Source organism: Crocodylus siamensis, chromosome 1, assembly GCF_052110815.1.
Source record: "Crocodylus siamensis isolate JL-2025a chromosome 1, ASM5211081v1, whole genome shotgun sequence".
Lineage (NCBI taxonomy): Eukaryota > Metazoa > Chordata > Crocodylia > Crocodylidae > Crocodylus > Crocodylus siamensis.
Window position 1 is genome coordinate 423,945,755 of NC_143395.1, and position 25,421 is coordinate 423,971,175.

General features: G+C 56.5%; 2 protein-coding genes across 2 annotated transcripts; both read right to left on the reverse strand.

Moving 5' to 3' along the window:
• Positions 1-2,349: 2,349 nt before the first annotated feature.
• On the reverse strand, positions 2,350-5,912 carry LOC149875710 (uncharacterized). Its single transcript, XM_090031090.1, has 2 exons — positions 5,795-5,912; positions 2,350-5,043 (listed from the first exon to the last, which is right to left on the reverse strand). The coding sequence occupies exon 2, from the start codon at positions 3,505-3,507 to the stop codon at positions 2,809-2,811; it is 699 nt and encodes a 232-aa protein (XP_089887216.1). The 5' UTR covers positions 3,508-5,043; positions 5,795-5,912; the 3' UTR covers positions 2,350-2,808.
• A 1,649-nt stretch (positions 5,913-7,561) lies between these two features.
• Positions 7,562-25,396, reverse strand: LOC149875711 (uncharacterized). The gene is made up of 5 exons (XM_090031071.1): positions 25,263-25,396; positions 24,468-24,640; positions 16,485-16,611; positions 13,668-13,775; positions 7,562-12,461 (listed from the first exon to the last, which is right to left on the reverse strand). Exons 1-5 carry the CDS (start codon positions 25,357-25,359, stop codon positions 11,221-11,223), a joined length of 1,746 nt encoding a protein of 581 aa, XP_089887197.1. The 5' UTR covers positions 25,360-25,396; the 3' UTR covers positions 7,562-11,220.
• Positions 25,397-25,421: the final 25 nt, after the last annotated feature.

Here is a 25,421-nt window from a genome sequence, read left to right on the forward strand (position 1 = left end):
ACTCCCGACTTTCAGCCCCTACCCCCTATCGCGCGCCCCGGTGCCCCTCGCTCCCGACCTGCGCTCTCCCCCCCGGGCTCCTCACTCCCCCTCCCTTATTCCTGGTGCCCGGGGCCTTTTTCAAAGCTCACCTGTACCCAAGGAAAGCGTGCCATTCACAAGGCCACGCTGGGGAGAGAGGTGCAGCAGCGATGTACATTTAGCAAGTAATATCAACAGTAATATCCCGCTTCAAGTACAGAGCCCTTATTGGGGATCAGATTAGGATGTGATTATGGGGCAAAATACTTCTTGGGCCACCCCAGACTTGATGTTGATGCCACCGGGGGACTGTCCGGAAGCACCCTAAGCACACTCCTGCCCAGCCCGAAGCGCAGTTTGGCCCTGCCAGGCTGCCGGCTGCCAGCCCCCGATGCCCACTGCCCTCAATATGAAGGGGTGCGGGTCGGGAGTGAGGGGCGCCGCGGTGCAGGGCCGCGGAGGTTGGGGCTCTGGGGTTAGGACCCACTTGGGGCCGGCGCAGGGTGTGGGCAGTGTTGGCACTGGATTCACAGCCCAGCCCCAACCCCTCTGCTCCGGGCAAGCGCAACCTTCAGATCGACCACGACCCCTGCCAGTGGATAATTGGCGACTTTTCCCAATACACAGTGGTAGGAAATAAAAGCGATGCAGGCAAAGCGAGCACAACATACATTACCCACATTTCCCGGTGCCCAGGACAGGCGCAAGGCCAGCGGTCTGTCTGCAAATGCCACCTTGAGGTTGTGCTCGCGTGTCCGAGGTCAGCAGCCTTGCAGGTCGGGGCTGGTGCCAGCGCTCCCCGTGCTGCTTTGCAAACTCTTCCTTTTGTAGTCGTTCTTCTCCGGTGACTCTTCATCTCTGCGCATCTTTAGCTGGTCTTGCTGTGGTCGTCACGCCGTCCACGTCCTGCGCTGTCAGCCACAATCCCATTTTCATAAACCTATCACATGCCCACATCCTAAGGGGGGCCGTTACCAGTGGCCTAGTTTGGTCTGTTCCCCCCAAGCCGGAAAGCTTGGGGCTTTTTGCAAGCGGGCGCTGCGGCCCTGGAGCCCTGGAGCCGGGCCTATCTCTGTTATGGACATGACGTGTGGATGTTTTCACTTACCCAGGAGGTGTATGTCTGCTGGCCTTGCCGTTTGCCCGCCTGGGTTACACTCCCTGTCTGCTTTTGAAGGTTATGAGAGCTGTGTAAGAAAACAGGCTTTTAGAAAGCAATTAACCCTTGCAGCTATAACCATTATTCTAATGCATATATATATGCGTGGGAGGAATGGGGGTGCTCAGGGGCTAGAGGCTGGGGCGGGGGGACCAGACCCTGCCCATGCTGGGGGCCAGAGCGAGGCGATGACACCCTGAGGCTGCTCTGAGTGGGGGTATTTGGGGGGATCAGGCAGGACAGAGCCTGAGCCCAGGGCAGGGGGTCATGGTCTGGGGTCTCCTATCACAAGTGAAGCCAGAGGTGGGGGACGCGGGAGCAGGACCCTGAGATCTCCAGGGAGGAGCGGAGGGGGCAGGACCGGCCCTGGTGTCGCCCAGGCCAGGACCGGAGCCATCCCTGAGACACACTGGTGCTGGGTCAAGTGGGAAGGTTAGGTAGTGGGGGCCTTGGTGGACTTAGGTGCCTCCTTACGCTCCTATTCAACCCTGCTCACAAGCATTTATGCATCTATGCTTGTGAGACACCATCCTCTTCCCCTTAAGGCTATGTCAAAAAACCCCAAAACCCCAAGCAGACCGAATAGCCTTTGGGAAGCTCACTCAAAAGTCACAAGGTTATTTTCTTAAACACTGTTATAGGGACAATAGGGGCAGTTTTAAACACTGGGAGGGATCTGCAGAGAGGGGAACTGTGGGCTGCGGGGAGCGGGGAATGAATCAAAGGGTGTGCGCAGTGATGGGGTGTAAACCTCTGGGAGTAGCCCCACAGGGCAACCACAGAGCCAAATGGCTTTGGCACTAGCAAAGGATGTCCTCATACTTTCCCCACCCTGCCACAGGCTGCATATCTTGCACCCTTCCTGCCCCATTTCACCCAGAAAAGGGACTCCACTTCTCCCTTCACCAGAGGTCCCTTGAAAAGCCCCCAGGGCAGGGTCCTTGCTACACCGCACGACATGGGAGCAACGCCTCGAGAGTGACCAACTCCCGCGCCGCACGGCCAACAGCAGCCCCTGCAGTATGGGGAATCCTCTGGACAGGGAAGGGGCTGGGAAATCACAGAGAGATCTGCCCTGGAAAGGGTCCTGGGCCCTGCTCTGCTCCCATCTCTCAGCTCCAGAGAGCACACAGAGACCGACCACAGGGAAACCACGTTCAGTACTGGGTCTTTATTAGCAGAGATTGCATTTTGGAGAATGCACGGACGGGAGGGAGGGCAGGGAGAGCTGCAAGCACCCAGAGCTGGAGAGCAGTCACTTGGGGATGAGGAAAGGTGAAGTCAGGGTGGAGGGCTGGGAAAGCTTCCTTAGCCATAAATGCCTGCCTTGATGCACCTCAAGAGCCTCGCATACAGGAGCCTTGGGACTAGAGGGAGGACGAAGCTGGGAGACAGCCAAGGACGGTCCCTGGGTGTCACGTGGAGCGAGCTGTCCTGGGGAGGGCACCCTGTGGTGAAGGCACTTCTCTCCCCGGGAGCACTGGCTGATCTGGTGGATGGTGGGAAGGCACAGGCTCCAAGGCTGACACAAAGATCAGTGCCTCCGGGCTGGCGTCTGCTGGAGGTGTCCTCTTAGCCCCACTCCACTGAACAAACCTTCGGGGACAGACTCTGGGTCCTGCAGTGCCCTACATGGGCCCCTTTTTGCACTCCACCAGCATGAGCCTTTTTGCCTCAGTGCAGGCACAGTGGGGGGCTGAGCAGTAGGAATCGGCAAGCCCTTCCTGCATTGCTGGCTCCTGGGAGTGGATGCGCTGGTGCCAGCACAGGCTGGAGGAGTGCCTGAAGCTCCTCCCACACTCAGAGTACTGATGTGGCTTCTCCCCCATGTGGACATGCTGGTGCTGGGCCCAGTGGGAAGGGTAGGGAAAACTCTTCCCACACCGAAGGCACTGATGTGGCTTCTGCCCTGTGTGCATGCGCAGGTCGGAGGGATGCCTGAAGCTCTTCCCGCACTCGGTGCAGCGGTGTAGCTGCCGTCGGCTCTGCGCACACTGGTGCTGGGACAGGGCTTGCTGGCTGGCAAAGCTCTTCCTGCACTTGGTGCAGCGGTGCGTCGTCCTCAAGTGGATGTTCCCGTGCTGAGCCAGGGAGGAGAAATGGGTGAAGATCTTACCGCACAGGACACAGAGGTACCAAAGCTGCTCGCTCCGCACAGGTTGCTGCTTGACCAGGCCCGAGCTGCACACGAGGCTCTCCGCACGCTTGCCGGAGCGGCGAGGGGTGTTTCCACAACGGACCTTGCGGTGAGCGGTCAGGGCCGAGAGGCAGGGGAAGCTCTTCCCGCACTCTGCGCACACGTGGGGCTTCTCCCCAGACTGCCTCATCTTGTGCAAAGCCAGGAGTGAGGGGCAGGTAAAGGTTTTCCTGCACTTGGGGCAGGGCTGGGCTTTCCCCTGGGACGCGGCAGTGAGCTCCTGGTTCCCTGCGAGGCCCTCCCCGCCGCCTTGGTTCAGACGCGGGCTCTCTCTCCGCTGCAGCTTGGCCGTGTGGCTCTCCAGCTCGCTCGGCTCCACAAATTCATCCTTGCACCCGGGGCTCTTCCTGGGTTTGGGCTCTTCTCCACTCAGCTGGAGATTTCATAGATTTCATAGACATCAGGGCTGGAAGGGACCTCGGGAGATCATCGAGTCCAGCCCCTGCCCAAAGGGCAGGAAGTCAGCTGGGGTCACAGGATCCCAGCAAGATAAGCATCCAATTTGCTCTTGAAGGTGTTCAATGTAGGTGCTTGAACCGCCTCTGCTGGCAAACTGTTCCAGACCTCGGGGGCTCGGACAGGAAAGAAATTCTTCCTTATGTCCAGCCTGAAAGGAGTTTGTGACCGTTCGACCTCGTCATCCCTCGGGGCGCTCTGGTGAACAGACGTCCCCCCAGATCCTGGTGGTCACCCCGATAAACTTATAGGTGGCCATCAGATCCCCCTGAGCCTGCGCTTTTCCAGGCTAAACAGTCCCGTGGCTCTCAGCCTGTCATCTTAAGATCTGTTAAGAGATGCTACCTGGGAAACATCCTTCTGCTCCTGGGGCCTCCCCTCACTCGGGGCCATCGGTCTCTGTGGCAGGACACTGTGTGCGGCAGCCATTTTAGAGCCCTGGAGCTGGCAGCTGCCAGGCGCTGCATGAGGGCGGCCACTTTAGGTTCAGGGCTGCCCTTATAAACAGGGCCGTTCAGCTACGAGGGGCCAGGCAACAACATTGCCCGGCCAGAAGGCTGCTGGTTTCATCCCAAGGTGAGGGAGGCGCTGTAGGGGATGGTCAGGAGGCTCCTGGTCCTGGTACAACCTAAAACTGCACCCTGTCAGGAGGGGGTGGCCTGGTGGGGCTCCCAGTGGCGTGGGAGCCCCCAGGAAATACCAGGCCAGTGACCACCCCGTGAAAGGCGGGTCGGGGCGGCTGACCCCTTTATGTGGAGGGCCCAGAGGTGGACCCCTGGAGAGAGGGGGCAGCGATGATGAGCCCCTGTGGAGGGGGCAGCGACGAGTGGCCCGAGGGGGTCTCGATAGAGGAATTCTGGAGCCCGTGTGGGACCGGTGATGAGGAGAACAACTAGATGCCATCTGCGAGGCTTGGACTGCGGTGTAGGGGAGGAATGGAGCCACAGATAGTGCCCCCTGGCATCGGGGCAGAAAATGGGCAGCCTCCTGCTTAACATCCATTAATTAAGATCAAGGCATGGCAAGCGAGAAGGCAGGCGGTTAGCCCAAGAATACGCTGGGATCGGCCCTGAGCAGGCCCCATTACAGTCCTCAGGTCTCAGGGCGTCCATCTCACCACAGCTGCGTGGCGAATCCATGGGGGGCTCCAGGCTTGCAGGCCCTTCCGTTGGCAGCTGCTGCTCACCTCTGTGAGGCAGCCAGGCACCTCCTGCAAGGGGAAGAGAAACTCCATGTTAGTCCCTGCTGTTTTGGAAAGGCCTTAGGCTCTAACGGACTGACCATGAACCATGAGGCATCTACTTAAAGGAAGAAGGAGGCTCCCCAAGGGCTGCTCTGTCCCACAGCACTGGTGGGTCCGGGGGGAGATGATGCCGAGCCCTCCACCTGCCTGCACAGACATGCTGCAGATGCCGAAGGGCATTGGTGAGGCTGCTCTCCGGTGCTCGCCTCCATCTCTGGCAGTGCTGAGAGCAGTATCCGGCTACAAGGGTGAACAGCCTCATGCTGGATTTGGGGGTTGTCAGCGGGCGTGGGGAGCCCGGGCTTGCACTGGCCCGCCTGCTTCTGTGCTTCACATGAGGGCTGCTTCTGTTTCATACAAAAAGCCAACGGGTTTCGCCATCTCCAAGAAATGTTCTGGGAGGGGAGGACTTAGAGCAGGGCTTTCTCTTGGGAAAACAGCAGGGCTGTGCTTCCTGCCTGCTTCCAGAAAATGGTCTGGGGCAGGGAATGAGCCCATAGAGATCTCTTTTGCAGATGGGTCCCAGGTAACCTCCATGTCACTGGAGTCTGCACTGGGACAAAGCCCTTGGCATCACCTACATGTGGACTCTGTGCTGAGCTTCCGGCCCTGTGACACCCAGGACCCCAGAGATGAAACAGGAAGGGTGAGGTTGCAAACCCCCAACGATGTGAAAGCGTGGGAGGGGAGCTGGGAAGACAGGATCACCACAGCTCACCTGCAGCCAGGTCCTCCCGCCTGGAGATTTCCTCTCGCTCCTGCTCAGCACAGCCCCAGAGCTCCCCGTCCTTGCTGGAGCCAGCAGACTAAATCAGGGGTGGGACCTCAGTATCCTGTTTGGGGTTAAAGGGGATGAGTGAGTGGGCACTGCATGCAGAATAACCAACCGGGATGCAATCAACTCCTGGCTTCTCCTGGGGCCTGGAAGGAAAAGGGAAGGTGGACATTTTGGGTGAAAGGGAAGGCAGTGCAGGGAGAAGCCTTCAATAGATGATGGTCTGTGCCACCTAGGTAGTGGAGGGATGGTCCTAGGAAACAAAGCACCAACCACTCATAGGTATAAATGGTACCAGTTGGTGGGGTGGGGGGGTGGGCTGAGTCCACTTTTAACACTCGAGTGCAAATACTTAATGAACATGTTAAAAAGCACTGGTCTGAATCCTGGACCCTGAGGGATGCCAGTGGTCACCTAGTGCCACGTTGACTCGGTGCCATCTATTATTACTCTCTGGGTCCTACCTCGGAGCCCGTTGGACAGCCTTGGAGAGCCACCGGACCGTTGGGTCATCGAGGCCACAGTTCTCCAATTTTACCATGAGCACATTGTGGGAGGCCAAGTCAAAGGCTCTTTTGAAGTCCAATGATATGATGTCAACCTCATCTCCCTTATCCAGGCAGGGTGTTACCTGATCAGAGAAGGACATGAGGTTGGTCAGGCAGGGGACTGATGTTTCCCTTCTCTCTGACTTCCTGTGTATCTGAAAGACTTTTTATTGTTCTTGTCTTCTGCTGTCAATTTGAATTTGGTTTCCACCTTTGCTTTTTTAATCCTCTCCCTGCAGGTGTGGGCTATTGCTGCGTACTCTTCCGTGGTGGTATTTCCCGACCTCCATCCCTTCTCAGTTTTTCTTTTCAATTTCTGGCAATCACGAACTTTCCTACTGAGCCAAGGGGGTCTCCCAGCCTTTTCATACCTTTCCTGTTGGCTGGACGGGACTTCCTTTGTGCTCTGAGGACTGAGTCCTTGAGGAACTGTTGCCCTCAGGGGTCAGGCCAACTCTCAGGATCTCAATATTGCGCTGTTAGACACGAGGGTGTGACACAGTTGCGCACACACACTACCATCTCAGGCACATGCATACCTATCACCAATTCAAGCACATATACTATACACCCCAAAAGCTAGATACAGATCACTAGTTCATATATTATGCACACAATGCCATATATACACACACCATCACCAGTTCACACACATACAACCCACCTATACATACACACAGGTAAGTTCCTAACTTGGATGGTACAGTGTGTATGTGTGTGCTTGGGGTCCCTGGGAGCAGGTTCAGGTGAGAGAGAAAGAGTCAAAGTGTAGGCAGTGAAAGTTGCCAGAACCGGGATTAGAACCAGTGGACTACAAAGAAGCTAGCTGAGGAACTGAGGCTTGGGTTTATTTAAGGTAGACTGGGGCTGGAAACTGAGGCAGACAGCTGAGATATTGCAGGGGGTGCAGATAAGTGGTGGCAAGGAAGAGAGGGCCAGGAAAGAAACTGAGGCAGAAACCTGGTTGCTCAGGGGAAAAGGAAAAGGCAGTGGGGATAAGACAGTGGCACAGAAACAGGAGGTTGAAGGCAGAGAGGAGCTCAGGACCGGTGTTGGAGGTGGCAGTGAGCCAGAAACAGGAGAGGGAGAAATGAGACAGAAGTTAGAGGGGCGAGGAGCAGAGATTGGAGCATGGTCAAACCATAGTAAAGCAAAACCCAACTTAGGGGGTCCAAATAACAGTTTTATTACACAGACAACACACTACACAGCCCCATGAAGTTATTGGTGCGTGCACGTGCACGCACACACACACACAAAATGGCAGCAGGAGAGAGACTCACTGGAGGGGTTGGAGTCCAGGTAGGGAAGAGAAGCAGAGTCCAAGTCCTTGGTTGAAGAGGGGGTGGGGCGTGATAGCTACCTATCCAGCCTGGAAAGGGGTCCTAGTCCGGTAGGTGTTGTCCTGAGGGGGGTTGCCAGAAGGACCTCTGGGTGGATAGGTGGTGTGGCATGGTGCTGGTCCAGATGGAGAAGGCGTCCCACTGGGTCGGTCTTCACTGCCCCTTTTTATAGGGGTAGACCTTATAGATTCATAGATGCTAGGGTCGGAAGGGACCTCAATAGATCATCGAGTCCAACCCCCTGCATAAGCAGGAAAGAGTGCTGGGCCTACATTACCCCAGCTAGATACTCATCCAGCCTTCGCTTGAAGACCCCCAGGGTAGGGGAGAGCACCACCTCCCTTGGGAGCCCGTTCCAGACCTTGGCCACTCGAACTGTGAAGAAGTTCCTCCTAATATCCAATCTAAATCTGCTCTCTTCTAGCTTGTGGCCATTATTTCTTGTAACCCCCGGGGGGGCCTTGGTGAATAAATACTCACCAATTCCCTTCTGCGCCCCCCCGATGAACTTATAGGCAGCCACCAGGTCGCCTCTCAACCTTCTCTTGCGGAGGCTGAAAAGGTCCAGTTTCTCTAGTCTCTCCTCATAGGGCCTGGCCTGCAGGCCCTTAACCATACAAGCGGCCCTTCTCTGGACCCTCTCCAGATTATCCGCATCCTTCGTGAAGTGCGGCGCCCAGAATTGCACGCAGTACTCCAGCTGCGGTCTGACCAGCGCCCGATAGAGGGGAAGTATCACCTCCTCGGACCTATTTGTCATGCATCTGCTGATGCACGATAAAGTGCCATTGGCTTTTCTGATGGTTTCGTCACACTGCCGACTCATGTTCATCTTGGAGTCCACTAGGACTCCAAGATCCCTTTCCACTTCCGTGCCACCCAGCAGGTCATTTCCTAGGCTGTAGGTGTGCTGGACATTTTTCCTCCCTAGATGCAGCACTTTGCATTTCTCCTTGTTGAACTGCGTTCTGTTGTTTTCTGCCCACTTGTCTAACCTGTCCAGGTCTGCTTGCAGCTGCTCCCTGCCCTCCGGCGTGTCCACTTCGCCCCATAGCTTAGTGTCATCTGCAAACTTGGACAGAGTACATTTCACCCCCTCGTCCAAGTCGCTGATGAAGACATTAAAGAGTATCGGTCCAAGCACCGAGCCCTGCGGGACCCCACTGCCCACACCCCTCCAGGTCGAAACCGACCCCTCCACCACGACTCTCTGGGTGCGACCCTCCAGCCAATTCTCCACCCACCGGACTGTGCAGTCATCCAAGTCACAGCCCCTTAACTTGTTCACCAGTATGGGGTGGGATACCGTATCAAAGGCCTTCCTGAAGTCCAAGTATACGACATCCACCCCTCCTCCTGCGTCGAGGCGTTTTGTGACCTGGTCATAAAAAGAGACTAGATTGGTCAGGCACAATCTGCCTGCCACGAACCCATGCTGGTTTCCCCTCAGCATAACTTGCCCTGCCGGGCTCTCACAAATGTGAGCCTTGATAATTTTTTCAAAGACTTTGCCAAGGATGGAGGTGAGACTAACTGGCCTATAGTTGCCCGGGTCCTCCTTCCTCCCCTTCTTGAAAATGGGAACCACATTGGCCCTTTTCCAGTCCTCCGGGACTTGACCCGTGCGCCACGAGCGTTCAAATATTCCCGCCAGTGGCTCTGCAATGATGTCGGCCAGTGCCTTCAGTACCCTCGGATGGAGCTCATCCGGGCCTGCCGACTTAAAGGCATCCAGTTCTTCCAAGTGACCCTGCACCACCTCAGGGTCCACGCATGGGAGTCTGGTGCCTTGCTGCTGCCTCCCTACACTCCCAGTGAGAGACTTGTCGTGCCTCTCGCTTAGGAGCACTGAGGCGAAGAACTCGTTGAGGAGTTCAGCCTTGTCCCCTCTGTCCGTCACCAATTGTTTCTGCCCATTTAGCAGGGGTCCTATTCCTCCCTGGGCCTTCCTTTTACTCCCTATATATCTAAAAAACAATTTCTTATTGTCTTTTACTTGGGTTGCCATCCTCAGCTCCATGGTAGCTTTGGCCTGTCTAACTGCCTCCCTACAAGCACGAGCAGAAGAGGTATATTCCTCTTTGGTGAGCTCTCCCTGTTTCCACTTTTTATGTGCTCCCCTTTTGGCCCTTAGTCTGCCCAGGATTTCTCTGGTCAGCCAGGGAAGCCTCCTGGCCCCTTTCCCTCTTTTACCTCTCACGGGGATCGTCTCACTTTGTGCACGAAGGATAGCTTCCTTAAGGCACAGCCACCCTTCTTGGGCTCCCATCATTTCAAAACTACTACTCTGTAGTGCGTCCTTCACTAATCGCCTGAGTTCACTGAAATCAGCTTTCCTAAAGTCCAGCACGTTCACCCTACTGGTTACCTTACCCACTCGACGCCTTATGTTGAATTGTATTTTTAGGTGATCACTGTCCCCCAGATGGCTACCGATCTGTAGGTCCCCTACTATGTCATCCCCCGTTGCCAATACCAGATCCAGTAATGACCCTTGGATGACCCTCGTGACAGGAGGCATGGTCAGGCAAGGCTCAGCCCCTGGTGTACTGAGCATGTGTGCTCCATGCAGGGATGTGCAGTTTCAGGTGTCTGTAATGGTGGGGTACAATGGCAGAGTTGCTGGTTCTTCAGGGTGTTTTGTCTTTCAAACGCTGGGTTCTTGTCTCTGTTCCTGGGTGAGGTCTGGCTGAAGCAATGCGAGGTGATGGCTTGCTACTGTTGTATTTCAGTCATTCCCAATCACTCTCATTCATCCAGGAACCAATTAACATGGGAGGGGTACATGAATTATACAGTTGCAACACAGGGGATGCCCGGGCAGAGGACACAAGGTGGAGACTTGACATTACTTTGGTTCACTTACAAACACAGGCCTAAATCATACAATATCCATATGAAACAATAAAAATCAATATGAAAATGATAATAATACAATATACAACAGTAAGAATCAATACAAACCTAATAATAATACAATATAAAACAGTGGATATCTAAAACCAAAAACTTGCTACAAAAATAAAAATTTAAAGCTTATCTTAAATCTGAGCTCGCTAACGCTTGTCTATAGGGAACAGAGAGGGAGAGAAAGAAAAGCCAGAAATAATTGGGGAAGGGAAGGGAATACATATCTAAAATCAAAAAAGAAAAACGGGGGGTTTTGCTATAGAATGACCACTTGTCTTGGACCCCTGCCCTAGTGGACCATGGTCCCTTAGGGCCATGCCAACTAAACTCTTCAGCTTGTGGAAGTCAGCTTACCTAAAATAAAGGATTTCAGCTCTGCTAACTGATTTCTCACCTTGCAATGGATGGAGAAAGTGAAGGGTAAAAATCCTTGAAGTCATGGATATGAACACAAGAAGGCTGACGAGGACACATTTCACAGTATGGGAAATCCCATCATGTAGAAATGGTCCGTGTGGTCTTTGTTGAGCTGGAAAAATCTTTGGAGGCCTTCCCTAATGAAATCCATTCATTCATTCATTCCATTCTTTTCATGCACAGAGCTCTTATGTGGCTTCACCCTTGTATGGACACGCTGGTGCTGGGCAAGGTGGTCAGATCGGATGAACCTCTTCCCGCACTCAGAGCACTGATATGGCTTTTCCCCTGTGTGGATGCGCTGGTGCTTGGCCAGGTTGGCAGAGTGGGTGAATCTCTTCCCACACACCAAGCACTGACGTGGCTCCTCTGTTGTGTGGATACGGCAGTGTCTGGCCAGGGTTGCAGATTCAATGAATCTCTTCCCACACTCAAGGCACTGATGTAGCTTCTCCCCTGTGTGGATGCGCTGGTGCTTGGCCAGGTTGGCAAAGTGGGTGAATCTCCTCCCGCACACCAAGCACCGATATGGCTTCTCTGTTGTGTGGATACGGCAGTGCTTGGCCAGGGTCTCAGAGTGGCTGAATCTCTTCTCACACTCAGAGCACTGATGCGGCTTCTTCCTTGTGTGGATGCGCTGGTGCTCGGTCATGGAGCTGGATCTCCTGAATCTCTTCCCACACACCGAGCATTGATGTGGTTTCTCCTCTGTGTGGATGCGCTGGTGCCGGGTCATGGCATCAGATCTCCTGAATCTCTTCCCACACACCGAGCACTTATGTGGTTTCTCCTCTGTGTGGATGAGCTGGTGCTGGGCCATGGAGTCGGCTCTCCCGAATCTCATCCCACACACCGAGCACTGGTGGGGCTTCTTCCCTGTGTGTGTATGGTGATGGTGAGCCAGGGACCCAGAGTGGGAGAATCTCTTCCCACACTTATAGCACTCATGTGGCTTCTCCCCTGTGTGGACGCGCTGGTGCCGGGCCAGGGACCCATATAGGGTAAATCTTTTCCCACACTCCAAGCACTGATGTGGCTTCTCCCCTGAGTGCACGTGACTGTGCCTGGCCAGGTCGGAGGGCTGCTTGAAGCTCTTTCCACACTCAGTGCACTGGCGTTGCAGCTGCCCGCTCTGCGCACACTGGTGCTGGGACAGGTCATGTTGGCTGGCAAAGCTCTTCTTGCACTCCGTGCAGCGGTGTGTCTTCCTCCCCAAATGGATGTGCTGGTGCTGAGCCAGGGAGGAGAAATCGATGAAGGTCTTACCACACGGGACACAGCAGTACTGATGCTTCTCCCTCTGCACAGGTTGGTGCTTGACCAGGCCCAAGCTGCACACATAGCGTTCCTCAGGAGGCTGCTGCTCACCTTGGGAAGGCAGCAAGGAACCTCCTACGGGGGGAAGAAAAACTCCACGTTAGTCTCTGCATTGCCGGAGTGGCTTCATGCTCTAACAGGCTGAGAAGCAGACTAGAGGCAGAAAGAAAACGGCTCTCTAGGGGCTGCCTTATTGCACAGAACTGGTAGGTCCAGGGGGAAGATGATGCTGAGCCCTCCACCTGATGGGGCCGGCACGCCCCAGAAACCAAAGGGCATTGGTGAGACTGCTCTCCAGTGCTCGCCCTTGATCTCTGGCAGTGCTGAGAGCAGCATCTGGCTACAGGGGTGAACAGCCTCACGATGACTTTCTGGGCTTCGTCAGCAGGCGTGGGGAGCCCGGGCTCACACTGGCCCCGCTGCTTCCGTCCTTCACACGAGGGCTGCTTCTGCTTGGTGGAAGAAGACCATAGTTTTCCTCCTTCATCCCTCCAAGAAATATTTTGTAAAGGGAGGATTTAGAGCAGGGGCTGTCTCTTGGCAAAGCAGCAGGGCTCTGCTTCCAACCTCTTCCAAGGAATGGGCTTGGGACAGGGATGAGCTATGGAGGTGTCCTCTGCTGACAAGTCCCAGATGACCTCCAAGTCACTGAAGTCTGCAGCGGGGAAAATGCCTTGGCATTACCTGCACATGGACACTGTGCCAAGTCTCACGGCCTGTGACACTCATGACCCCCAGGATGAAAGAGGAAGGGGAAGAGTCTGGTTCAAACACCACACACCCCACAAAGCCTGAGACTTGGATATAACACTTCCAGTGTTCCCAGGTAACCTGACCAGGAGAAACCAGGGATAGCTGCAGGCTCTCTCCTATCCAGCAATAATGGCTGCAAAGAGCTTGTGCCAACCAGGTAGATTTCCAGGGGGGATTGCAAAACCCATCATGCCCTGGGAAAGGGTGATGTACAGCTATGGCTAACTTGGGCTTGGCAATCAAGTCTTACATCGTGGACTGAGGATGGGAACGGAAGGTCCTGGTACCCCAAGGAAACCAGATCTGTGCTTGAAGAAGACGACAACAAACGGACAGCTGCTTGTCTCCATAGCTTTCACTTCGTGGAGTGGAAACACCACCTGCCTGCACACGTCGCAGCATAAGCTATGTGAGGTCAGCCCCCGCAAGGGCAGCACTGGGCAGCTCTGCAGTTTCCAACCCCCGTCACTCGGGGCAAGGAACATTTCTGGGAGGGGGAGCTGGGGAGATGGGATCGCCACAACTCACCTGCAGCCAGGTCCTCCCGCCTTGAGATTTCCTCTTTAGCACAGACCCAGAGCTCCCCCTGTCCTTGCTGGAGACGGCAGATTAAGTCAGGGGTGGGACCTCGGTATCCTGTTTGGGGCAGGGGTTAAAGAGGGTTAGCGAGTGGGTACTGCATGCAGAATAACCAATCGCAATGCAATCAACTCATGGATTCTCCTAGGGCCTTGGAGGAAAAAGGAAGGTGGATGTTTTGGGTGAAAGGGAAGACACTGGAGGGAGAAGCCTTCGATATATGATGGTCCGTGTCACCCAGGTAGTGGAGGGATGGTTGTAGGCAACAAAGCACCAACCACTCAGAGGCAGAAAAGGCTATGAAACCAACGGTACCAGCGGGGGAAATACAGTGATCTGTGCTGTACTGCAAGGCTAAGATAAAACTTTTACTATTTGCAAGGTACCAAAATGGAGAGAGACAGGACATACTTCTGCTGGGTAACACTTCTAGTGTAATTCCAGACAAAGCAGTAGAAAGGGGTTTCTTCTCACTGAAGGGTTAATGCCAGGACTCATGGTAGCATGTGCAAGTGGTAGTGGAGACCCTGTAGCAGAGCCAGGGAGAAATTTTTCTGGGGTCTGTCTCAGTGGGGTTGTTGGAGGAAGAGGAGGAGAAGGAGGAAGAACTGGAATAAGGAGAGGGTAGTACTCCCAAGAGTAGGGAGAAAGGTGAGGTATCTTGGAAGAAGAAGAAAGACGAGGGGATAGTTTAGAAAAGAAAAATGGAGGACTGACAAACACAGGAAGGGTGATAGATGAGTAGAAAAATAGGGAAAGGCAGAGAATTGGAGGATCAGAGATGGGGCAGGAGGATGGAGAGACTTCCTCTGGAGAGGTCACCCAACAGGGAAGTTCAGGCCAAGGATGCAAGGAGATGTCATCACAGAGCCCTCAGGGCAGGTAAAGAAAAGCAGGACAGGTGCACCAATACATCGGTCCGATATCGGATCGACACCTGTGGCCAGCCAGTAGGGGGCGCTCCTGCATTGAGCCGCCCACCTCCCTGTGCCCGACCACCTTCCAGGCTCCGAGTGCCTCCCTGGGGCACCTCACATTCGGCTGACCCCCTTCCTGGGCCTGGGGGTAATGTAGCTGCCACCACCCCAAGAAGGGACTGTCTCGGACCTGTGTCCTCGGGAAAACACAGGCCTAATAGTCCGACGGGTACTCGACCCAGTACAGGCACTTGGGGCACTTCCCCAAGTCAGGGGGCAAAAAAGGAAAGTCTCCCTTAGTCTGCAGACCTAAGGGGTCTCTTGGGCATAATTTAGACCCACCCCTCAATAAGTCTCCTACACCGGTCACAGAGGAGAACTTTATTGATTACAGGGGTAGGGTGAAAATAGGGCACAAGATTGAGCAATGTCATAGAAATCCCATAGAGCAAAACAGTCTGGCTGAGGTAGCCTTTTGATCACGCATCTGAGTTACTGCCAGCTCGATATCTAACCAGATCTCGAGCAGCTTACTCACAAGCATCATCCTGAGGCTGCTGGAGATCCCCTCTGGAGGCAGGCTGTTCCCAGCTTGTGAGTTTTAGGGGAGAGAGCCAGTTTCAGATGGTAATCTCCTTTGAGACCCCCGCATGGCTGCAGCCCCCTCCTCCTGAGCAGTCTTAACTTATATAGCCCCTGTGACCTCGTTCACCTGGTCCAGTGGAGGCCAGTTCCGGTTGGCTGTCAGCCACCAACTTGAAATACATCACCAGTTGCCGGGCAGATTCCAGCCCACCAGGTAGAAGCCCCTCAGCCCGGTAGCCGATACCAGTCCCATAGGCAGAGGAAGCAGGTTTCCCCCTCCCACAGGAATGTCACCAGCTCAGGTAACCTAAAGGGATAGGGTAAGGGTGCGTCTCCTCTGCTGGGCTCATCCCAATCAAATTGTCACAGCACAGAGATTTTGGAGAAAAACAAATAATCCTGCCACAGCACCGATATAAACAAAATGATCTATATCAGAGATTGGCCTCAGGCAGCCAATAATTTGGCTGATAAAGGGTCAGTGCTGAGCGCAGCTGGAGCGCAGCACATAGGCAGTGAGGAGCACGGCCGGCAGCGTGGAGAGCGGCCAGCTGGTCCATCTGGTTTCCTGGAAGGGGAGGGGTGGGCGGAAGGGGAATGGGGGCGGCCGATGAAAGCCCGCACAGTGCTGGAAGCAGTGATGCCGGGGCTGGGGCAAGCACTGCCTAGTCGGGGTGGAGTGAGCGGGGGCAGAGCCGCAGCTTGTCCGGGGGGCCAGGGGAGGGGAAGTCTGCTTCCAGCGCTGTGCACTGCTCATTCGCCGGCTCGTCCGGCGGCTCCCATTGCTGCTCCTGCTGCTCATCCAGGAAGGCACGTGGGGGCGTGTGCCCCCGGATCCGCAAGGGGCAAGCTGGGGCTTTATAGGGCTATTCCCAGCAGAGCCTGAGCCAGACTGGGCACCGAGGGCAGCACCAGTGGAAGGGGGGAACAAGATCTGGAGAGAAGAGGGTCAGAAGAGCGGCCCAGAGGATTTGTGGTAGGAGAAGCCCTTCCCTAAGGAAATCCTTTGGGGGAAGACGCTGGGAATGCACAGGGAGACCACGCTGCTAAGTGACACAAATGGGGAAGACTCAGGGGACGGCGGCTGGGTGAAAGGGAGGAGATATCAGTGTGAAACGTGGGAGGCCGGATCCCCCACACAGCAGTCGGCAGGACGTGGGGTTCAACCCCCGGACATGAGGAGGAGGCAGTTGAAAAACAGGGAGAAGACAAGAAATGTTGGTGCTCACATGGCTGCAGGGAGAGGCGAGGAGCGGAGCCTTACCCAGGGAAACGAGGGCTCGGTAATTCCTCAGCATCTGGTCCCGGTAAAGCTCCTTGCCTTCATCGTCCAGCAGCTCCCACTCCTCCCGCGTGAAATACACCGCCACGTCCGCAAACACCGCCGGGAGCTGTGGGCACAAGCGTTGCACCATCAGTGTCTCCTGGGCCACAGTCTCTCAACCTGTGGCACATGTACCCCTGCCTCTGCTGGGTTCATGTCCAGCCAAATGCTGGCCAAATGCTGCTGCAGGAGGCGGAGGGCAGGCACACAGACACCCATGCACTCCTCACCAACAGGCAGATAAGTTTTCTTTCTTTTTTATCCTGCCTGTGCTTTGCAGGGGGCGGGCAGACTGAGACCCCCCAGAGTGCGGCGGGGTAGGGCGCTGCCCTGCTCCCTCCTGCACCATGGCAACTGGCCCCACCACCCGGCCCAGCCGCGGCCCGCTTCACTGCATGTGGGAGGGCTGGCGTGGCTCTGGGCTCTTCCTGGTGCTGATGGGAGGGGGCTGCTGCCTGCCCCCCCAGTGCCATTGTCACCGAACGCAAGGAACAGCCCTGTGCCACTGCCAGCCCCTGCCTGTAGCCAGCCTGGGCTCTGGGCAGCTGCAGCAGGGAGGCCGCAAACAGCTGCACTGGGCTCCGCAGCCCTGGCATCAGCTCCATGCTGGCAGCGACTGCACGCGCACCTCAGAGCAGAACGGGGACATACCAACCCACTCTGCTTTGAGGCGCACATGCGGTTGCTCGCATGGGTACAGGTGAGGGCACAGGGCCTTTCTGGGCTGCGCTGCCTTAGGGCCCCCCCACTGTATGGCTGCAGGCATGGGATGCTGGAGCAGCTCCTTGACAGCCTCCTGGCTGCAGCTGGCCCAGGCTCTGGGTATCTGCTGCCAGCCACAGAGCCCAGGGTGCTTGCAGCAGAGCCTGCAGCCTGCCAGCCGCCTGCTGGGAACAGCCTGGGCTCCATGGCTGGCAGTGTGGCGGGCCAGTAGGGGGCGCTCCTGTGTTGAGCTGCCCACCTCCCTGTGCGTGACCACCTGCCAGGCTCCGGATGCCTCCCTAGGGGTGCCTCACGTCTGGCTGACCCCCTTCCCGGAGCACATTCGCTAGCCTGGGGGTAACGTAGCCGCCACCACCCCGAGAAGGGACTGTCTCGGCCCTGTGTCCTCGGGGAAACACAGGCCTAATAGTCCAACGGGTGCTTGACCCAGTACAGGCACTTGGGGCACTTCCCCAAGTCAGGGGGCAAAAAGTACAGTCTCCCTTAGTCCACAGACCTAAGGGGTCTCTTAGGCATAAATTAGACCCACCCCTCAATAAGTCTCCCACATTGGTCACAAAGGAGGAATTTATTGATTACAGGGGTAGGGTGAAAATAGGGTACAAGATTGAGCAATATCCTAGAAATCCTAAAGAGCAAACAGTCTGGCTGAGGTAGCCTTTTGATCACGCATCTGTGTTACTGCCAGCTAGATATCTATCAGATCTCGAGTAGCTTACTCACACGCATCTTCCAGAGGCCGGTGAAATCCCCCTCCGGAGTTTTGGGGTGAGAGACAGAGCTAGGTTCAGGTGGTAAGGCTCCTCTGTCTCCCCTGCTTGGCTTCTGCTTCACCTCATGGCCGAAGAGAGCACCTCCTCGCCCGTCCTAACTTATATAGCCCCTGTGACCTCATTCACTGGTCCAGCGGAGGCCAGCCCCAGTTGGCTGTCGGCCAACCAATTTGAAATACATCACTAGTTGCCGGGCAGATCCCAGCCCACCAGGTAGATGCCCCTCACCCAGGTGGCGGATGCCAGTCCCGTGGGCAGAGGGAGCAGGTTTCCCCCCCCCTCAGGACTGCAGCCAGCTCAGGTTACCTAAAGAGACAGGCTGAGGTGTGACTCCTCTGTGCTGGCCCCTCTAATCACATTGTCGCAGGGCAGAGATTTTGGGGAGAAACCAAGGTGGCTTTCTGCCACACTTCCCCCCCCTTTTATAAAGCTTGGATCCGTAGCTTCACAGAGGTATGGAGACAAGCATGCTAGTTTGGAGGGGTCACCTGTTTGACCCTACAGAGAAAGTACACACCACATAATACTGATCCTAACAATAAAACATATAAAACATAACAGCACGTTCAGGAACTTCCCCGCCTGAGCGCTCTCACGCAGGTCTGAGTCCACCCGACCCACGACCCAGAGTCCTTTCGTGACAGGGCGTCTGTGACCACGTTCTGGCTTCCCTGGATGTGCTTGACGGTGAAGTTGAACTCCTGAAGCTGCCAGGCCCATCGCTGCAGCTTGGCATTGGGGTCTTGCATCGTCTGCAGGCCACTACAGTGGGGCATGGTCCGGTAGGACAGTGAACCGCTGCCCCCATAAATAGGGCCTCAGCTTGTTCAGTGCCAGACACTCCTTCTCCATAGACGACAGGTTTCGCTCCCAAGGGATTAACTTCCGGCTGAGGTACACCACGGGGTGCCGCGTCCCTTGGTGCTCTTGTAGGAGTGCGGCTCCTAGTCCCGCGTCGGAGGCGTCCGTGGCGACGTAGAAGGGTTCATCAAAGAGCGGTGCCTTCAGGATCGGTTGCTTGACCAGGGCGGCCTTTAGGGTGTCGAATGCTTCTTGGCACCCCGGCCTCCAGACCACTGGATCTGGGCTTCCCTTCTTGGTCAGCTCATGTAGGGGTGCCGCCGTCGCCCCAAATCCCGGGACAAACCGTCTGTAATGTCCGGCCAGGCCCAGGAAGGCTCTGACTTGCTTCTTGGTTAGTGGAGACGGCCAGTCCTTAATGGCCTCGATCTTGTCCCATAAGGGAGCAATATGACCTCCACCCACCCGATGTCCCAAATACACTACCTCAGATAGTGCCCACTGGCACTTCTTAGCTTTCACGGTAAGACCGGCTTGCTTGATCTTGCCTAACAGGGTGGTCAGATGGCTCAGGTGCGATTCAAAGTCTTGACTGAAGATGGCGATGTCATCGATGTACGCCATGGCAAACTGCTCGCACCCTTGTAGCAGGTTATTAATCAGCCTTTGGAAGGACGCAGGAGAGTTGCGCATACCAAAAGGTAAAACTGTGAACTCGTATATTCCCACCGGGGTGGTAAAGGCAGACTTGGCTATGGCATCCGGATCTAGCGCCATTTGCCAGAATCCTTTGCACAGATCGAGAGTAGAGATGACCTTGGCTGGACCCAGGCGATCGAGCAAAGTGTCCGTCCTGGGCATAGGGTATGCATCGGGGTGGTGATAGCGTTCAGCTCCCGGTAGTCCACACAGAACCGGACGGGCCCGGCCTGCTTCCGGACGAGTACCGCCGGGCTGGCCCAGGGACTCACTGAAGGCCGGATTACCCCTAACCCCTCCATCTCTGTGATCTCTCGCAGTATCGCTTGCTTCACATTCTCATTAATTGAGTACGGTCGGGAGTGTACAGGGCGATGGCTGCCCGTGTCTACGGAGTGCACCGCCAGGTCCGTTTTACCTGGTTTGTTGGAGAACACTGTCCCAAAGTCTTTGAGTGCCGCGAGCAGCTCGTCCTTGTCCTGGGAGGGCAGACGGTCCGGCAGGTGCGGTTCCTCCATTCCTGCCTCCCCATCCCAGTCACCGGACATGACCGGCTCCTCTGGGTCCTCAGGCGATCCTTCTACTGAGGAAATCCAGAGCACCACATCCCCTCTATCAAAGTACGGTTTAAGCATGTTCACATGAACAGTCTCAGGCTTTCTCCCACTCCTGGCCACAACATAGGTCACATCATCCAGCTTGTCCAGGACAACATGAGGACCTTCCCAAGCAGCTTGCAGCTTGTCTGTCTTTAGTGGCAGGAAAACCATAACCTTATCACCGCGGTCAAAGGTACGTAAGCGCGCCTTTTCATCGTACCAGGACCTTTCCTTCTCCTGGGCCCGTCCCAGGGACTCTCGTGCCACTTTCGTCACGTCAGTCAGTGTCTGACGAAAGTTCAGCACATACTCCACCACGGAGGTCTTGGCGGAAGGGATTTTCCCTTCCCACTCCTCTCTCACCAAATCGAGAGGACCTCGGACTCACCTCCCAAACATCAGTTCGACTGGGGAGAACCCCGTGGGCTCCTGGCGCACCTCCCGGGAGGCAAAGAGCAAATGCGGCAGTTTCTCATCCCAGTCATTGGGGTTCGAGTCCACAGAGGCCTTTAGCATCCCTTTCAAGGTCCCACTGAACCTCTCCACTAGCCCATTTGTCTGAGGGTGGGAGGCTGTGGTCTTGAGGCGTTTCACCCCACAGCACTCCCACAGGCACTTCATGACCTCCACCAGGAAGTTTCCACCCCAGTCGGTCAGGATCTGGGAGGGGAAACCCACCTGACAGAAGATTTTGGTTAGGGCATCAGCAACCACAGGTGCCTCAGTGGAGGTCAGGTCAACTGCCCCCGGGTACCGAGTGGCAAAGTCCACTAGAGTCAGGATGTACTTTTTCCCTCTACGAGTCTTGTGTCTCAGAGGGCCCACAGTGTCTATCCCCACTCGTTGGAAGGGTTGATCAATGATCGGGAGGGGCTGTAGGGGAGCCTTGCTCTTGTCCCCACTTTTGCCCTTCTGCTGGCATGTCCCACAAGATCTGCAGTAGTCCGTCACATTCTGGGCAATTCGGGGCCAATAAAAGTTCGCCTGCAGCCGCTGGCGGGTCCGTTCTCTGCCCATGTGACCTGCACACAGTAAATCGTGAGCCATGGAGAGCAATTGTTGTCTGTATTTGCGAGGTACTATGATCAGGCGATGGGGTTCCCAGGTCTGGGCGCGGCCCTTTGGCACCCACAACCGGTAGAGAAGTCCCTTATCCCAGACCACCTGTTCCCTCTTCTCTGGGGTAAACTCACTCTCCTGCTCCTGAGCCATCTGCCGGAGGTCCTCCAAGCTGGGGTCCGCCAGAACCTCCTGCTTGAACTCCTCTCGCCCGGCTAAGCTATCAGCAGAGAGTTCGGGGGCTCCTGCAGGGAGTGCACCTTCCCCCTCAGGGACTTCCCTGGGAGTCTCTCCTTCCTCTGCCACTGACAGACTAGACACCTCCCTGGGACTGTCATTTAGCCCACCCTCGGGGTTGCTAGTTCCCTCAGGGTCTGGCGTGCGTTCACCCTCCGCTAGGGCCTCTCCCAGGGCAGCCAATGGTGTGGCTGTCTCTTGGGGAGTTTCTAACCCTCCCCCTCTAGCCTTTCTGCTCTGTAGATGAGTCACCGCGTTAATGTGGCAGGGCTCTAGCTCTAGGGCCTGGTCCATCTCTCTGTGCAGAAGTTCTCGATTAAGTATATCCCGTCCCACCAGGATGGGAGCTGGAGCCCCTTCCATCACACCCATTTCTACATGCATCACGCAGCCTCTCCACTCGATGGGTGACCGGGTTACCTGTATCTCAAATGGTGGAGACCCCACTCCTTGAATGGTAAGGGTCCTCCCTGGGATTATATCTGCAGGTGAAACTAGGTTGGCATCGATTAATGTCACGCTGGACCCCATGTCCAGTTCTCCGATAAGGGTTCTCCCATTGACTGTTATCTTGGTCCGGTGGGGGGCCATCACCTCCCCTGGGTTTGTGATCCTGTAGCAACAGGCACGCCCCTCGGGGGGGCTCGGGCCTTCCTCCTCACTGCGTACAGCTGTTGCATGTCTGACAGGCTTGGGCTTGTTGCTTAACTTTAGGCAGTTGGGCTTGATGTGGCCCGGCTCCCCGCAGTTATAGCACCCCCTCTTTTCTGAATTGGGAGGTTTGGTTGAATCAGGGGCCTCCTTACGCTTGGTCTGGGATGGCCCCTTTTCCCCTTTTGGACCTGGCCCTCCCTTCCCCCCCCTTTGGACCCCTTTATGTTCCTTCCCAGTGTAGGGAGGCTTCTTGTCTGACCCTTCCTGGTTAAGCAACAGCTGATCCGCAATTTCAGCGGCCTCATGGACTGTTTTGGGGCCCCTGTCCTTGATTAGGGTTTTAACCTCCCTTGGACAGCAATAATAGAATTGGTCCAATGCCATGAGTTGGTACGTTTTCTCGGCAGTGTCAGCCTTGGCTCCCCCTACCCATTTAAGGAAAGCATCCCACATCAAGGCCACATAATCAGCCATTGACTTCTCCGGTTGTGGGCGGAGATTCTGGAATTTTTTTTGGAAATAGTCCGGCCCTAACTTGAACCTTGCAGCCACGGCCTGTTTAAATGTATCATAGTTTTCAGCTGCATCTGTGGGCAGGCTGTTCAGGACCGCTGCCAGGTCGCCATCTACCAAAGCGGCGATGTGCATCATGTACTCCTCCTCAGGCACTTTCAACCATTGGGCTTGCCTTTCAAAGATGCTGAGGAATACGTCGGCGTCATCTCCGGGTCGGTAGCGAGCGAAGGCTGAGGAGTTCGGTTTGGGGCGTTCCCCGGGTGCTCGCGGAGGGGTCGCATCTTCCCCGTTGGTCTGCAGATGGAGTACCTCTAGTTCGTGCTCGCGCTTGGCCTCTGCCTCTCGGGCCTCCGCCTCGCGCTTTGCTGTCTTCTCCGTCAGCTCCATCTTGTTCAGCTCTATCTCCATCTGTACCTTCTCACGCTCAGCCTCCTTCTCCATCTTTGCCTTCTCCAGCTGTGCCTGGGTCTCCAGCTCCATCCTTTTCAATTCTAGCTCATACCTGACCTTGCTCTGTCGCTCCCACTCCTCAGCTTCTATCCGCATCTGGTACTTCCAGCGTTCTTCCGTAGGGGTTGATTCCGCGGTGAGCGGTGGAGTTGGCGAGCAGCGCTGAGAGTTCGGGGAGGACACAGGAGTTGTCGCGTGTGAAGGTTGCTCTGAGGCCGAGTCATTATCACACAGGAGGTTAATCAGTTCCTCCTTCTTTAGCCCTTTCTTCACATGAAGGCCTCTCCTTCGCCGGCTCTTTTAGTTCGAGCACAGTCATTTGGGCGTAGTGGTCCGCCATCCTGGCTATCTACACTATCCAGCTGACCCGATGCCAAATTAGAAATTCTTTGCTCAAGGGATTTCAGTGACTCTATTACTCTTCCCAAATTATGCCTGTAAAACAGCTTGGTATTCGTATCCCACCACTCCCACCACGTGTGGCGGGCCAGTAGGGGGCGCTCCTGCGTTGAGCCGCCCACCTCCCTGCGCCCCACCCCCTGCCAGGCTCCACCCCTAATTTAGACCCACCCCTACCCCTTGTAATCAATAAAGTTCTCCTTTTTGACTGGTGTGGGAGACTTATTGAGGGGTGGGTCTAAATTATATCTGATTAGATATCTAGCTGGCAGTAACACAGATGTGTGATCACCTCAGCCAGACTGCTCTTTAGGATTTCTAAGATATTGCTCAATCCTGTACCCTAGTTTACCCTACCCCCTGTAACCAATAAAGTCCTCCTTTGTGACCAGTGTGGGAGACTTATTGAGGGGTGGGTCTAAATTATGCCTAAGAGGGCCCTTAGGTCTGCGGACTAAGGGAGACTTTACTTCTTGCCCCTGACTTGGGGAAGTGCCCCAAGTGCCTGTACTGGGTCGAGTACCCGTCGGACTATTACGCCTGTGTTTCCCCGAGGACACGGGGCTGAGACAGTCCCTTCTCGGGGTGGTGGCGGCTATGTTACCCCCAGGCTAGCAAGTGTGCGCCAGGAGAGGGGTCGGCCGAGCACAAGTGCCCCAGGGAGGCATTCGGAGCCTGGAAGGTGGTTGGGCGCAGGGAGGTGGGCGGCTCAACGCAGGAGCGCCCCCTACTGGCCCGCCACACCAGAGGTTGCCAACACCTACCCTACAGACTTAACGTGCCAAGCAAAATGGCCCTGGCCCCATGGACTCTGCCCAGGCCTTCCTGTGCCAGCACCCCTGGACATGGGCGCTGGGCAGCGAGCTCCGGCTCGTGCCAGCTTGGTTCGTCTGCAGCTCCGTCACCAGAGGCTTGTCGCTCTCCACGTCTCCCCGCTCCCCAAACTCTTCCCTGCGCCCCTGGCTCTGCCCCAGCTGCGCTCCCACCCCCGCTGCACCTGGGGCCCTGCTCACCTCCAGGCTCTCCCTCGCCTGCCACGGGCTGCCCTGCCCCTTCTGCCCTGGGCCCGGCTCCGGGGGCAGGGAGCCCCTCTCTCCCAGGCTGCCCGCGCAAGTCCTCTGCAGCTCCATGCACGCGGGCCCGTCCTCACCAGGCTGCTGCTCGGCTCTGCTCAGCGTCCCAGCACCTGCGCGGGGGAAGAGCGGGCGCAGGTGAGCCCTGGCGCTGCGGCAGGGGACAGCCCTGCTGGGCTCCTGCCCTGGCCTGGCACCACGGCAGCCGGAGGCCTCAGCGCAGGGCACGCGGGCGAGAAGGACGACTCCGAGCCCCACGCCTCCTGCTAACGGACCCCCACAGCCCCCGTGACTCTGCCCCAGCGCGGGGTGGGATCGCGGCGCCGCGGCAGGGCCATCGCTCCCTGGGAGATGAGCTGCAGGGACCTTGGTGCTGCATCACGTCCCTCTTGTACGCGCAGGGCACGGGAAACGCGAGGCCTGTGGCATGGACAGGGCGGCCAGGGGCGCGGGGAGGCCAGGAACAGCCGATCTCCTGCGGCTCGGACCCCACCGAAGGTGCTGGCAGAGACCCCTCCGCGGACGCACGGTGCCCGCTCCTGCTGCGAGGGGCCGAGCCGGGGAAGGGCCTGGTCCGGGGCACCGGCCCGAGGAGCTTTCGCCTGCTGACGGCTCCCAGGCCTCTGCTCCGGGCAGTCGGCAGCAGGACGGAGGCCTGGCGGGAGCCGCTGCCCCGCACGCACCGCAGCCCCCGAGACCCCCGACCCCCGCTCTGGCCTGCGGCCGGCCCCGTACCTGACTGCTGCTCGGGCGGGGGCTCCTCGTCGGGGACACGAGGCGGCTTGTCCCGAGCCCCCGGGGCGTCCCTGCGCCCTCCCTCCTCCACGGCCATGTCCGCGCCACGGGCCCGCGGGGCTGCACCTCGTGCGAGCGCGTCGCCTGTGCTGTCACCTC

Excerpts from the sequence above, each read along its gene's own strand:
- LOC149875710 (XM_090031090.1), bottom strand. The coding sequence starts at position 3,507 with ATGAGGCAGTCTGGGGAGAAGCCCCACGTGTGCGCAGAGTGCGGGAAG.
- LOC149875711 (XM_090031071.1), bottom strand. The coding sequence starts at position 25,359 with ATGGCCGTGGAGGAGGGAGGGCGCAGGGACGCCCCGGGGGCTCGGGAC. Across the intron at positions 16,612-24,467 it reads AGGCGAGGGAGAGCCTGGAG|CTCCCGGCGGTGTTTGCGGA; the intron begins GTGAGCAGGGCC and ends TTGTGCCCACAG. Across the intron at positions 13,776-16,484 it reads CCGAGCCCTCGTTTCCCTGG|GATACCGAGGTCCCACCCCT; the intron begins GTAAGGCTCCGC and ends TGCCCCAAACAG.